Here is a 15045-nt window from a genome sequence, read left to right as displayed (position 1 = left end):
TATATATGTAGGTACTCGCGGCCCCGCGCGCATAAGGACATTACCATGGATTTAGTAAGTACTTCACCCTACTAATTACATGTTTATAACATTAATTACCTATTTCGTTCATTTTTTTAATCATACGTACGTAATGTTCTAATATAAGTATAAACTTAAATTAAAATTAACTTAATCCCGGGTATTTTGCCACTTCAATTGAATTCAATTTATTTATAGTTGAAACGTTTTGCTCTGCGGCGGGGCGCCACCATTTTAAAAATATATAAATTGTATCTTAATACCTATGGCGTGAAAACTACAGATATAAAAACATTACGTGAAAACATTTAGTAAGTACTTCGTGGAGTACCCACTAATTCCATGACGTGACGTCACTTATGCATTTCAAAAGATATAAGAACATTACAATGTAATGTCCATGGAGATTAGTAGGTACTGTACGAAGTACTTACTAAATCCATAGTAATGTCCTAATGCCCCTTCTAAATCTATGTGTGGGTTAGGTAGATAACTTTTTCATGGACTAAAAGCTTTAAATTAAAAACCACAACGTCTGCTATTTTTCGTAATAAATTTTGGTGGGAATGATTTTGTAATATAATCTCCGTAATATTACTCATCATGTTATGGGATGGACGCTCATATCCTTGGTATTTCTATATACTTTTCACTTAGTTATTCCCGGAAGGAATTAATTATAGATGATCGGAAGTAGTATTTGCTAGGACTGTGGTCAGCAAATTAAAACAATTTTGTGAAATGGATAAACATTTATTACTTAATGTTTCATATATATTTCACATCACATTTTTATACGTACATTTTATTTAACATCCTACATTTATTACAGTTGAATGTCTATGATACAGATTTTTTTGTCATAAAATTAAGCGGAATAAAAGACTTTCACCTAAATTCACAAAATAACAATATATACTATCCAATATACTAACGTTACAGAAAACCACAAAACTTTAACAAATTTACATCAACGAAGTACATTAAATACAGATCGAGTTATAGAAATAAAAGGACAAATTGAAAATAGACACCGAATTCACAAGGGGCACGTTTTAGCTCCCCATTTAGGGGTGTTTTCGGAACTGTAGGGATTCACCATGAAAGTGTCCTTCAGTCGGCTAGGCATATATGTAAAAAATACATCCCTGAAAAAAAAAGATCTTTTAAAACTACTCTTTGCTATATTCAACATTTAACTAGCTGTGGCCAACTAGTTTCGCACCCGTAGAAATTTCACTATCTGGTCTGCTATGGAGCCAATTTCTTCCAACATTCTGGTCTCGAGCCAATTTCTTCCAACATTCTGGTCTCCTTTTCAAACTTTATTACAACTTACCGAAAAGATTTATTCGGATAGGCATCGTATTTCATCGTGGGCCACCAGAGACGAGCCTGTTCAACTTGCTTCAACTGGTTTCTTACAGTGAAATCCTCTAGCAAGTTCAAGAACTGTGAACAACCAATTTTAATTCTAAAATTGCTAAACACCTATAGCTTTTTCAGTTTAATAATTGTCGTGAACATTTGCAAACTAAACTTTAAAGCGAAAACTAAACTGTTTCATATGGACGGCATATTATTAAAAGTGTCACAATTTTGAACACAAACCTCATTCTTAGCCTGTTTGTCTTAATTTTAAGCTTGTCTTAATTTTTTGTAATATAGGTTCTTACTGTAGTCAAAATTATAAGTCAAGTTAAAAGCTTTTAAAAAGAACACGCACCAATACTTGAACTTGATTGCGATAGGACCAGTCCATGTGATCCAGTTCTGTGAGGGTGAAGGGCATCATGCCAGCTCGCGCTCGGAAGTCCATATGTTTAAGATCCAACCATCGCCGAAGAGATTGCAACTTCATTTGGTCTGAAAAGGCGAAATCGTTCCTGACCATAAAACTTATTTTAAATAACAAAACAAATACCAACTTATAGATATAGATACAGGCAATAACATAAAAAAAATGAAAAATCTGCGTGCCCCGGGGATTTGGAGTGTCACCGAAGCGATCGTTTGGATGTGTAATTTTCGATCGATGCTCCCGTTCTGGAACCATTTCAACCATTTCTTCGACAACCCTTTTTTGAAAAAAGGTTCCAAGAATCTTAGACTATATAAATGTAGATACGGTTATCTAGAAGTATACATTACATTGCACTTGTGTGTCGTAAAATAAGTAATTGCATTACTGAGAATTGGGCAAAATCTAATAAAACAAAGATTGTCCTTTACTTTTCGTGGCAAGACTTATAGGTTAGAATAGTTAAAATTCTAGAAACGTACTGTGTTCCTTTTGTGTAAGAGGACCGAATACTCTCTTTCTAACCCACTCTTGCAAGTTGTTCAATAAGCAAGCGTCTGGCAAATGTGGTATTATTAGAGCCGTGTTCGAGAGATCCGCTAGGAATGCCTGCAATATGAACAGTAGTTAAATAGGTATACATTTTATTTTCTACCCTTTATAAATGAGATGGAAAAATCAACATAGTAATCCGGCAGGGTATAAAGGCTTCTTCATTTCTCTATGATCCACTGAATTTAATCCACCGATACATAGAACTATAGAAGGATAAATTTATACATTTAAATCATATCAACAGAAAATTGGTGGTGTTTTGAAATGGTTCAATTTCGAAAATAGAACAGAGCAATGAAATAGTTAACTTATTATATAATATAGAACAAAATAAATTAACTATACGTATTACGTACATCCACTAGATCCTGTAAACGTTGACCGGTAGCGGCGAGCGTGGGCTCTGAAGCTTCCGACTACAAATATGTAATTATCACAAGTTACAACCTCTTCATATTTAACATAATATTTTAAAGATTGTGTGATCTTACGATCGGCGGCCTGCCTGTCATCATCTGTCTTAGGAATGCTATTGTCAATCAGCTGCCTAGCTATGTTCTCTTAGTCGCTCGTTCGATATCCACAGGAGGACATGGTGTGGTCCTATCCTAAGTATCCTTTGTCATTCTATACTGAGTCTTCTTTGGCTTTCAAACAAGCAAGGAAGACATGGATTTTGTTATTTCTGTAATGTCTCTAATACAAGCGGCCCGTCCCGGCTTCGCTCGGTTAGATTAAAAACATAAAAAGTTACTTCTGGACGCTTCGCTATCTCTGTGCCAAATTTCATTAAAATCGGTCCAATAGTTTGAGAAAAACAAATCTTTTCTCTTTATAATATTGTTAGTATTGACCATAATTGGTCAAGTACCACGTCGGAGTCGGAGCACGCGCAATGAAGGTATGTACAAATAACGCAGATATGAATTTATATAATTAACGACTATGTGATAGTTTACCGAGTCATCTGCAGACTTAACAGCGTCTCTGACAGTATCTTTGATGAAATCTTCCATTGGATCCATTTGGTAAATCTTAGACTTGTCTATAGTGAAAGGCCCATGCTCCGTTGGTGGCTTGATATAAATTTCATCAGGTTTCCCTTCATGGTAATAATCGTACAGATGTCCGCACCTACATTTCGACTTTTGCAAATACTCCATGACTGGTTGTTCCCTGAAATAAGTTTTGTTAGGTACAGACATTTTGTTTTTTGTTTATAAATCGTAAGCTTTTTTATTACATACTTACACTAGTTTTGGAGATTTACTTGATACCTATATTTATTAATAATGTTCAAATTATTAATAAATATAGGTATCAAGTACAGAGCTTTTGTGTTAGTCTGTGTGTAAAATAAAATTTCAGATTTAACAATTTACAGTTATTCACTTTGCCCTCTCTCTTCTTTTGCTCAAGTGGGCATGTTTAAGTAAATCAAATAAAGAATTATTCTATTCTCATAGACACGCGTAAAGATATCTTGACAGACAGCCTAGGTGGATTAATATTTTAAGGGTTCCCTAAAATAAACATTTTGCCATATAACTTAGGCCGCGGTGCACACTATGCGTAACACTTAGTGCATGATGTGCATTTGTTGTGGTTGTATGGAATTGTGTCTGACTACGTTGTAGGTAGCTTTTCGTGGTTTATTATTATAACTTGTATTCGGTATGCACTGGCCTTTAGGTTTCAAAAAATAACAACATAACTACCATTTTCGTAGACAATCGCACTTGTCGTCACATTTACTAATGACAGTTTTGGGAAACATCCAGTATCCATGAAGAGTGGTCACGTTCTCATTGCCAATACACACGATGCCTGCGTTGATGGGAATGTATCCGGTGGTTAACATGCCAACGCCTACAAAATTACAGAGCTGTTATTAATGGTACGGCATTATCTGCATGTTTTCTCGAAATTGTGATGTAGGTGGCCAATACTTCTGCTTCGTCAATACTTTGACTTTATTTTAGGGTCAGGTCTCCTCGTCTGGGGTGAGCTGTGATTCTGTATCTCTTTTTCCATGTTGCTTAGCCACGTGGCTAGTGGTCTGCCTAAAACTCGGCTTGTTCAGGGAGGTTAATATAGGAGCTTATTATTATTATTAAAATCAAGCGATTTTAATAATAATATTAAGTGACTTCATGCAGAATCTACTGGCTATTCAGTCATGACATGTCGGCGTTCGATGTGCATCTGTCGGCCTAAAAAATAGCTATAAAATACAAACTTGACAAAACATAGTTCGGTTTCCCTCCACTAAACGAAACTCCGCCAACTTGATATTGGATATTTTTATAAGGAGCTTTATATTTTTGTTTGGCTTTTATTTTTAACATTTTCATCTTTCCTGCATACGCTGCCATTGCTGGATCAGCACTGCCTGTGAAATTAAAATTTTATTTAAAATCTAAGTGAATACTTACAACAAGCCTTAACCTATACTATGTACAAAAATCAAACAGTGTGAATAGTGCCATCGACATTACTATATATTGCCATAGACAGACTTTCTTAAACCAGCTTTAAACAAAATCAAAGAACGATTGATTCGCGAGGCTGCTTAATCAGCAAATTCTCCTTGTTACTCAGTCACGACTCGGCTACATTGGCGTACTATATAAATAAATAACTTATAATAATATATGTCATATAAATATATATATTGACAAATCATACACATACACAGCTGCACATCTGGTGGTTCGATGGACATAATCTACATTAGTTTAAATTTAAATAATAAGCAAATTACTAACGTAGACCAGTTGGCGGTTCCCAGAATTTAAAATTACAAACTCTCGTCTCGCCTTTATCTCGTTTGATTCTCTCTTTACGTATTTTCAGCTGAAAACAATTATTAGCACAGGTATTAGTAAAGAAAAAATTATACTCTGAAAGTGAAATTGCAATCCAAGTCCGTATGGAACACAGACCATTTAATGGTCTCCGGTATGGAACGAATGTTTGATACAATACAATCATATCTATTTAGCTCCATAAATATGTTGCTAAACGATATGATTAGGCTTAGGCTAATTTCGTCAGCTTTGACGTGTTATCGAAAGAATACATACACACATTCTGATAAATAACTTGTGAGGGCTCTAGCGACACTAAACTTAAGCCTGTATCTTGATCTTGAATAAATCTTATAGGTAGTCGTGTTGTATGTAATTTAATGTACGTAACTACTTATGTATTATATTTAAGAAGTTATACTTACAAAACTGTGATCCATGCGTAAAGCTGTATAACTCTGTAAACAAATTAATAGGTACTTATATATAAGGGTGTATAAAAAGTAAAAGTGCTGATCCCGACGGTCTGCGTCGACATATTTTGTGATATAAGTAGGTAGGTACTCGTACATCGAACCAGTTAGAGTGCTACATTAATGTGAAATCATTCGATATCCACCAATTATCCCACCTACCTAGGGATCTAAAATTTAGATTCTCAAAATTATATATAAAATAGCAGATTGTATACTTATTGTCAAAGTCGCACTGCTGAGATAGAACGTGGCTAATTTTTTCTGGTGGATTGTTGGAGCTGCACCCTAACGATAATTGCAAATGACTGTAGGATGTTCCTATCATAATCATCGCATATCATAGATGTGATCGTCAGGGTTATTCTCCGCTAGAACTAAGTATCCAGGGCATTATCAAAATTTGATAATAATAATCATAAAAAGGAGCAACAATTGCATTTTCGTACAAATTGCAATAAAGCTTAAATACAACTATACCGCTTGACTTCGCAATCGAAATTTATAATCAAGTTTCGGTGTTTCAGGTTTTTTTTCATCTCCAGAAGAATGGTTAGAATATAATTGTACATTTTTAGGTTTCTGTAAATATACACCATAGCGACAAGTAGGTACAACAGGCTTCTTTTGTGCTGAAAATATAATTAATAGGTTACTTAATTAAGTACTCTAGGTATACATTTACAAATAACAAATGTAATAAACTTCCCACAGCGGTGTTACAAACAGCCGTATCAACAAAATTCAAATAAGTTTAAGTATTTTTAAAATTATACCCAAAAGACCAGTAATGAAAATGATAGAGAAACACATGATAAGAGCTATAATCAAAGCTAATAAGAATACGATACGTTTTGGCGATGTTGGTGGGGAAGGCTTCTTCAGCTTCACCAAATTCTCCAGACTGGTTATACATTCCTCTAAGTCGATGAAAACTAACGACGACATCAGAATCATTGCGTTCATACTATAAGCTAAAAATTAAAAATAAAAGGTGCTTTAGGGTTTTAGCAATATTTGTATTAACTTTTTCACGGACACACGAGTCGGCGCTACTCTGCTTCAATATTTGTAACATAGGTATGGAATGATCTAAATATTTAAAATGAGGACTATAAGTAAATTATGTGCTGTTTCTCTATAATAGGTAATACACAACAGTAATCTCGGGAAGATTTTTCAATATATATTTCAAAATACTAAATTATTGCATTAATATTATTTGGGTTCGAATATTACTAACTTTTTTTAGGCTCGCTGGGTGGGGATTTATAATATGCCGTGTAAAGACACCATATGAAAATTCCAATATCATTTTCACTCTCCTTCATTGCTCGAATTAGCATCTTCTTCGGAATCTTCAAGGTAACACCAAGGTTTCTTAAAGATTGGCGAACACGATTTGGTGTACCTTCCAGTATGTCTTGATGGATATTGCTACTGAGACAGGCAAGAACACTTCTTTGGTAACTCGAGAGCTCTATGTACCATGCAGGACCAACCTCTATTTCCAATCTCTGTAGTACTTTTCTCTCTAAGTAGGTATAAAACAATAAATAATAAAAAACAAGACTATCAAAATAGAATCTAGGCCCTGGTAATACCTAGGTCACAGACCATTTAGCCTTAATAGGTATATTTATGTAGCTCATGGTCATGGCTGAGGGCACGGTAGGTATAATAAAATTGGAATGATCCACTATTCTCCACCTCCACCTAGTTCGAGTAGAACTTGCGCACATCATTATCAAACGACATTATCCTAAGGGTGCCAGGGACAAAAAAATGACCTTATAAAGTTTCATTTTCATCTGTTACTGTACGGAACCCTAAAAATCATCAAATAAGACGGTGACACGACTTTCGAGTAGTTGGAGTATATGATATATAGGTACCTAACCTACTTAGATATGTAAATACATATTATGAGCTTTGCTTCGCTTTACAGTGGAATCACTCAGAATTCAGGTTTTAACGAAAGATTCCTTTATGTAAACATATTAAAAAGTTGAATAGGTATGTATAATGTTAGGTATGTTAGGTATACCTTCACAGTATTGATAATATTTTAAATCTCTCAAGTACTTAAGCCATGCCCCGACTTTTTTGTTGTATGGTTTTTTGTCGATGTTTGCAAGCATTTCTTCTTCTAAATACTCCCATACTGGGGTCTTTTTTGGATCATAGCAAACCTGAAATTATTAGGACTCACGTTAACAAAAAAATGGTTGCCTGTAAAGTCGGTTTTACGGACGAAGATTTTACGTGACAACGTCTTCTTACGCGCGCGGCAGACCGATCATAGTTGAGTGGGAGAGAGACGCAAGGCATTCGGCGGGCCTCTCTCTCGTTCGGTGACTCATCGTAACGTTACCGGGCGTTACACTTTTTCATAAGTGACTCCCAGCCGCAACCTAATTTAAGACGTTGTCACGTCAAAAAAGCAGTGCTTAAATCTATTGAAAATAATATTTTAAGGAATCGGCTTAGGTACCTACTCAAATGCTTACCTTTTTATCTAAGAACTCTTGAACTGTAGGCATTTTAAAGACCCCCATTTTGATGATTTATTTGCACCTTAGCGGTCAACACAATAATGACCAGCTGTGGGTGAGACGTCACCTAGCCTACTGACCTCTCACCACCGCTCTCTGTATGCCCCTGTCTACTGCACAAGCTGAGCGAGCCTATTCAGCACGCGTGTTTCAGACAGAGAAGCGAGACTAAGGTGCATAATTTAAATTTGAAACTCCTATTTCTCAACTCGTCCTTTCATTATAAACTCGGAAGTTCTATTTTGTTTTCATAATATATGAGACGCCATGTTCTTGCGAAGAGTCGTGTCGGCGATTAAATGCATAAGAAATTTTGAAAATCCTAAACAATTTTTAATAACTTCGAATTTGCTCTAGCGATTGACTATATCTAATGACAAAAGTGCCTATAATAAAAAGCTACTCTATGGTTAAAATAAGTGGCCAGTTCTTTTACAAAAAAAAGTTTCGATAATCGATTGATACAAGAGGACTTGCCTATTTCTTATTATTTTTTGTTGATACGGAGTACCTACTAATTCCCATGGTATTAATAGGTACTCCGTAATACTTATTAAACCCATGCTAATTCCATGCATATAACTCCATAAATCTATTATTGTTATTATATCTGTGGTTGATCTTTGGATTCGATCGATTGATAAATCCATGTTTTTAACACAGGTTTGTAAAGCCAGATAGATCCCAACTACCCAGTTGTAGTACTCCAAGGTACCCACCTTGGAGTACTCCTCGATCTATTTCTGTGGGTGCTTCCGAATTAATTTGTAACTACTACTAACACCACCCACAACAACAGGAAAAATCTTGATCAGTAAGATAGGAAAATCACCCAAGAGCTCAAACAGCAGTTAATGTAGCAGCCTCTAATGCGATATCCTATTGAACGAAAGCTTTGCCAGGGTGTCAACAGCAAATGTTCAAAAAATGTCCCTGATCTTTACCCATTATACCCATAAATCCATGCCTTTACCTGACCATTTTTTCAAATGTCCATGTTTCATTTGTAGTTTTGAAGCAAAGTAAAAAATATCTGAAATTATAATATATGAAAAAAAAAATTCAACAACAAAACCATACTAGTTCTTCAAAACCATACTAGTTTTAGCATAAAATAATAATTGGCTACCCAGTACCTGTTTATTCCAGCACAAGCAAGACAGACGAGTAAGCAATGTCTGGCCAAGTGTGATTGTTTCACAATTTTGTCCAGATGTTCATACACATCTGTTAGTGATTTTCAGCCTGTTATATGTATAATAACATGTTTGTAATGAAAAAAAAATAACATAATTATTACATACAGGGGAAGAGGAAAAACGAAAGATGAGAGTGTAAGGAGTGAGAACATAACAGTTGCCTTGGAAACAGAGACTTATAGAGAAATAAGACTAAGAATAAACAATTGCACAATAAAAATTATTGGATAGCCAATATTTATTACTGGATAGCTATCTTAATGTACAAAATTGTGTCAAAAAATTGAGCTTGCCTAAAAATAGATAAATAAAAAAATAAAACAACATAAACTTATTGTTTATTAATGTATTATGATTAAAGTACATACTCCTATGACTTATTGAAAATTGGTAAATATATAACATACATTTAATTTAATTGCATGTTCTTAGTTTTCTCTAGTATTTCCTTATATGGGGGGTTTATAGGAGACTGAACAGGCTCTTTATATTCATAGCTAGTTTGTCCTTCCAACAATAAAGGATATGAAGTATCAGAGTCATATGCACTTAAATCACCGCATGCATTAAATGGTACAATGAACCTATTTGGACCAGTAAATTGATTAAAATCACAATATTTGTGGTCTAACAGTGGGTTAACCATAGTTGGTGTGTATCCTTCTGGTGGCTGATAGTTCTGGCAAATCACAAAAGCTTCTATACTAGAGTTTCTCGAACTTCTAGGCTTTGAGACTGTAACATATTCAAAAAATTGTTTTAGCTGTGAATATAACAGTGTAACATCCTTTCCTCTGAATATTTTGGCTACAAATACGCCACCAACTTTAAGCACATGTGTGGTTATATTCAAGGCAGCCAATAGAAGCTGAGATTGCACATATTCGTCGATATCGTGAAGCCCTGTCACATCGGGAGCGCCATCGCATACCACTAAATCAGCTTTTAGTCCTTCAAATTCTTTGATGATTTCATTTGCTGTAGATAGCTTTGTGATGTCTCCTTGTATTTGTTTAACCCCAGGTAAAGCCGCCATGGCCTGTAAATCGACGGCCACTATCTTAACCTTATCGTCATCTGTAGTGTTTTTTCTTAATTTCTTGGTTAGTACCTGACTCCAACTTCCTGGCGCTGCACAAAGGTCTACAGCTCGCAAAACGCCTTCAAATATGTTGTACTCTTCATTTATTTGCAATAGTTTAAATGCACTTCTAGCACGCCAACCTTCTTCTTTAGCTAACCTATAGTATATGTCCCTTTTATCCTTCGACGTTTTACCCATTTTCAAAATGTGTTGTTTATTTAGACTAAACTTTAAACTACAAAAACTTTCTCATACTTTTTCTAGTAGTTAGGTAGTTGTACCTACTTCGAGTTCCACTTCACTAGGTACGCAAATGTCATTTTGTTTTGACAGTCTATGTTTTTTTTTGTATATTCCGTCGTTTCATTGGGGAGGCAAAGGGTACTAGCCCATACAGCCAAGTCTTTTTTAAAATAATTTTTGTAATAAGTGGCTATAGTCCACTGAAGAATAAAGAAGACTTAAGCCACGTCTGTATTGGATATAAAACAGTTAAGGCCTAAGAGGCCTAGTCTTTAGTGATTTTAGAAATATAAATTTGTGACATTGATTTTTTTTGCTGGCCATGGAAAGTAATGTTTGTCCATTGATTTATTAGGTAGGTACGTATCTACTAATAGGGAGTACTGATGCGCATTTATCCCGCCAGAGTGCAGCACTGTATGGTTGGTAAACAATAGCACTGCCGCCTTTTGACAAGTTGATGAAAACGTTTATTAGTACAGTACTTTATTTAATATATTATGATTATTTTTGTTTTTTCATCTTTTCCTTATGTAAGCATTCGTTTGTGAAAATATACAACAGTGTTGCATATTCGGGTGTCGAAATATTGGGAAACATCGTTTTCCAAAAGATAAAAAACTTCGAAAACTATTGGAAACCGCCACACGCTGTAAAAATTTCGATCTAGTAAATGGTCAAAAATATGCTCTGAACGCTTCACACCTGAAGTAAAAACTTATGAAAATATGGATTTCATACAGGTAAGGCTTTCAGTCAAAATCAAGTTTATCACCACCACAGTTGGCCAAATAATGCAGAACCTAACATAAAATGGTGTTATTATTTTCAGGACCAGTTAACTGCCCTTCAGTTTTCTCATGGTCTAAAATTGAAGTCTTAAAAGTATACTCGATGTGTGTGTAAAAATGATTTTACTATACATTAGGTATTAGTTAGGTAGGTACATTTTTTTTTGGTATTGCATAGCTAATAAAATGGTCTCGATTGGATGATAAACACCCAGTGTTGCCAGTCAACAGAAGAAGTATATAAGGAATAATTCAACAGTACTGTATGGTACAAACTGTTACAAAGTACAACTAACAACAAACAAGATATCTCCATGGATTTAGTAAGTACTACGGAGTAATTTCAAGGATATCTCTGACGACAGTAGGTACCTACCCGACTTGTTGGCAAAATTACATTCTTCTAAAAAACCTTGTTTTTGAAGTAGATTATGTAAAAAGTATAACATAGGTACCCATGTATGCTTCAAACTTTTATGTGACTCCTAGCATTTTTTGAATATATTTTTTAGGATTATCCTAGCTGTTGATAAAAGTAAAAGAAAACACAAATTACCATTTTTTATTTTAATAAACTTTACAAAGAAACACTTTCACATATTCATGTACATCATACATATGGAAACTCATAAAGAAAACTGAAGAGGGTTTGTTTTAATAAATTGTGCAATAAAAAATCCTATTGTGTCCTTATAAATAGGATCCACGATTCTTAAGCTATCATCAGTTGGATTGAATCGTTGCACCATTGCTCTGGAATTTGAATACAAAAGATTATTTGCAGTCCTTACTGTATATGTGCCTCTTCTATTTTTACATGCTTTCAGATGCTTGATTTAGCAAATATCTCTATTTTTATATGTATTTATGTATGTATTTTGACATGGTGTAAAATTTTTGTATCCAAAAGTTTGAGTAATTTCAGGTAAGTACAATTACAATATGAAAATGACAGTTCAAAGAAGCTATTTAAAGAATTCTTAAAAAATAATTAAGTCCTACCTTTGCTGCTCTGTTAGACCACAATTAGGTAATCCAGGACCACCAAGAAGGGGTTCAGCTGAAACCAGTGACAAACATGGAAACATTTCTAGTGCCCAGGACACAATGCCCTCATTCTCATCTTCAGTTACTGTGCATGTACTATATGTTAATTTCCCACCAACTTTGAGTACTTCTACTGCCTGTAAACAAAACTATTTTTGCAGATCTACACATAATTTCAGTGTATGCAACAGAACATCAATACTGCCAAACATAATACCTTTTAATAAATTTCAGTTAGTCCAGTTTCAGTTTTGAAGCCAATCCCTGACCGTATATATTTGTTTAGCCAAAGTTCCAAAGTCTATACTTTGGGAAAGTAAACAACATTTTAACCTTACAAACCCTGAAATGTCCATTAGATCCCTTTACCAATTAATTATTATTGTACATTTCATCCAGTATAGGTACTTACGGATTTTAATAATTTCCTCTGAACAAATTTATATGACTGCAGCATTTTTGGTGTCATCTTGTTTAAAAGTTGAGGTCTCTGTCCAAGTCCACTGCATGGAGCATCAAGAAGAATTTTATCAAAACTGTTTGAAGGAAAAGGTGGTCCCAGATCTATTCCATTACTTTTCTCTGAAAAGCATTTTGTAGAGTCAAATGCATAAGCATTTATGCAGGTGATACCATGGTTTTCATAGTTATTTTTTATAGCAGCTACTTTTTGCTGTGTTTTGTCCAAAGCAATTATGATGGCCTATAAATAGAAAATGCAATAAAAATCATAAAAAAAGAAAACATCTAAATAGTCAAAATTACACTCACTTCATTGTTGGACATTTCAGCTAAATGTGTTGTTTTATTCCCTGGAGCTGCACACATATCCAGGATAACTTCATTTGGCTGAGCATTCACTACCCATCCACAAACTATTGATGGGAGGTTTTGCAATAAGATAGCTCCTTTTGGATACAAAGTTTCATTAATTACAGGTAGCCGGGATGCTGGTAATAAAGTATGGACAGCTATTCCACTAAAATTATAATATGTTATTTACGTTGTAATTCTATGTATGTATTTTATGTATTTAGTTTGTTATTGCCAAACACATAACATTACCATATTTAACTTGACTATTTCTGTGTTTTGTTGCTAATACAAAAAAATCATCAATTCACCTTGGCTGTACTCCATTTTCAAATAAGTCATTTCTTGTCATTTTTAAAATGCCTGTGCCCACATACTGTTTCTTTCCATCATAGCCAACTTTTAAGCCCCGTTTACATTGTCCTGTGATATCACCATAAATATCCACTATATCCCCTTTTTGGGAACCTATAAAAATGAAAGTATGTAGTTAAGGATTAAATTCAATGTTGTCTTTCTTTAAAAAATATTTTTGTTAGTGTAAAATGTGTACAGTATATTTTACTCAGGTGGGTAGTTACCAGAAGGTACCCCCATAACTCCAGGGGCAAACACATGAGCTCCCCTTAGTACGGCAGCAGCACACAAAGCATCAACTACAACATGTTTGGCTCCCTTCTCTAATTTTAAATCGTTAGGCCACTGCTCAATTACAAGGCAATCTGGTCTTAACAGATAAAAATTGGGTATATTTTCAGCACAATTCAATTCTTTACTTTGCTGAAACAAATAAAAATGTTAATTTCCGAGCAATGAGATAGCCATAAAGCCATACCGATTTGACTGTCTGTATTGTAAGTATGGTCTGTAAAGATAACAAAATACAGTAAGCGTTCCACATACCTTCAGTAAAAATTTTTTTAGGTTTTCATGTTCAAACTGTCTGAGAATGTTAATTCTAAAAGTGGTGTATTTCGGGGGTTTCGATAACCAATCATTTAAATCATACATTATGCTTGTAGCTTGTAAAATAAAAACAGAACTTTTTTTTTTTGACGTTGCGTTGGCGAAATTTACAGTGCACTTACGAGTGAGCGCACAAGAAAATGGCTCAAAATGGAATGAATGAGTTGAGGTTGAGGTTGAGAGGTAGTGTAGAGTGTAGTAGATTCAGTGAGTAATTTGATCGATTTGATTGATTGCAATCTGTCATCTGTCACTGCAACAGAAAGGGATACACGATACAAATTGAACCGAAAAATTGCACGGAGGCAAAAAGCGCCAGATTACGATCAAAAATACCTTTACGCAATCGTGGTCCGAGTTTAAAGGAAAAAGGAAGGATTTAGTGGATTATCCTGAAAATAATAACACTATTTTAGGTTATGTTCTGCATTATTTGGTAAACTGTGGTCATAAACTGATATAAACTTGATTTTGACTGAAGATCTTGCCTGTATGAAGTCCATATTTTAATAAGTCTTCACGTGTGAAGTGTTCCGAGCTTTTTTTCGACCGTTTACTGGCTCGAAAATTTTATAGCGTGAGGCGTATTCCATAGTTTTCGAAGTTTATTTATCTTATGGAAAACGAATTTTCCCAATATTCCGACACCCGAATATGCTACATTGTTTTATATTTTCACAAACGAAT

General features: G+C 34.6%; 3 protein-coding genes and 1 long non-coding RNA gene across 5 annotated transcripts; 1 reads left to right on the top strand and 3 right to left on the bottom strand.

The window, feature by feature from the left end:
• Positions 1-972: 972 nt before the first annotated feature.
• Positions 973-9657, bottom strand: LOC128674837 (uncharacterized). 2 transcript variants are annotated; one of them, XM_053753772.2, is made up of 15 exons: positions 9352-9657; positions 8171-9248; positions 7708-7852; positions 6904-7194; positions 6512-6634; positions 6141-6292; positions 5613-5645; positions 5146-5233; positions 4617-4769; positions 4096-4246; positions 3337-3553; positions 2305-2431; positions 1748-1887; positions 1361-1473; positions 973-1169 (listed from the first exon to the last, which is right to left on the bottom strand). In XM_053753772.2, exons 2-15 carry the CDS (start codon positions 8216-8218, stop codon positions 1061-1063), a joined length of 1890 nt encoding a protein of 629 aa, XP_053609747.1. In that variant the 5' UTR covers positions 8219-9248; positions 9352-9657; the 3' UTR covers positions 973-1060. The 2 variants fall into 2 exon arrangements, with proteins under 2 accessions (XP_053609747.1, XP_053609746.1); XM_053753771.2 differs by lacking the exon at positions 9352-9657 and adding an exon at positions 2734-2793 and having other exon boundaries at positions 8171-9232.
• Positions 9658-9745: 88 nt separating this feature from the next.
• On the bottom strand, positions 9746-10808 carry Trm7-32 (tRNA methyltransferase 7-32). Its single transcript, XM_053753774.1, has one exon. It carries the CDS (start codon positions 10694-10696, stop codon positions 9824-9826), a length of 873 nt encoding a protein of 290 aa, XP_053609749.1. The 5' UTR covers positions 10697-10808; the 3' UTR covers positions 9746-9823.
• A 475-nt stretch (positions 10809-11283) lies between these two features.
• On the top strand, positions 11284-12084 carry LOC128674717 (uncharacterized). Its single transcript, XR_008405190.2, has 2 exons — positions 11284-11484; positions 11574-12084. It is a non-coding gene; the product is annotated as an uncharacterized LOC128674717 (long non-coding RNA).
• LOC128674715 (uncharacterized protein) lies at positions 12081-14823 on the bottom strand. Its single transcript, XM_053753546.1, has 8 exons — positions 14695-14823; positions 14296-14611; positions 13974-14172; positions 13704-13860; positions 13351-13558; positions 12992-13282; positions 12535-12716; positions 12081-12285 (listed from the first exon to the last, which is right to left on the bottom strand). The coding sequence occupies exons 2-8, from the start codon at positions 14401-14403 to the stop codon at positions 12159-12161; spliced, it is 1272 nt and encodes a 423-aa protein (XP_053609521.1). The 5' UTR covers positions 14404-14611; positions 14695-14823; the 3' UTR covers positions 12081-12158.
• Positions 14824-15045: the final 222 nt, after the last annotated feature.

This window comes from Plodia interpunctella, chromosome 13 (assembly GCF_027563975.2).
Source record: "Plodia interpunctella isolate USDA-ARS_2022_Savannah chromosome 13, ilPloInte3.2, whole genome shotgun sequence".
NCBI classification, from domain to species: domain Eukaryota; kingdom Metazoa; phylum Arthropoda; class Insecta; order Lepidoptera; family Pyralidae; genus Plodia; species Plodia interpunctella.
This window is presented reverse-complemented; position numbering and strand designations above follow the sequence as displayed.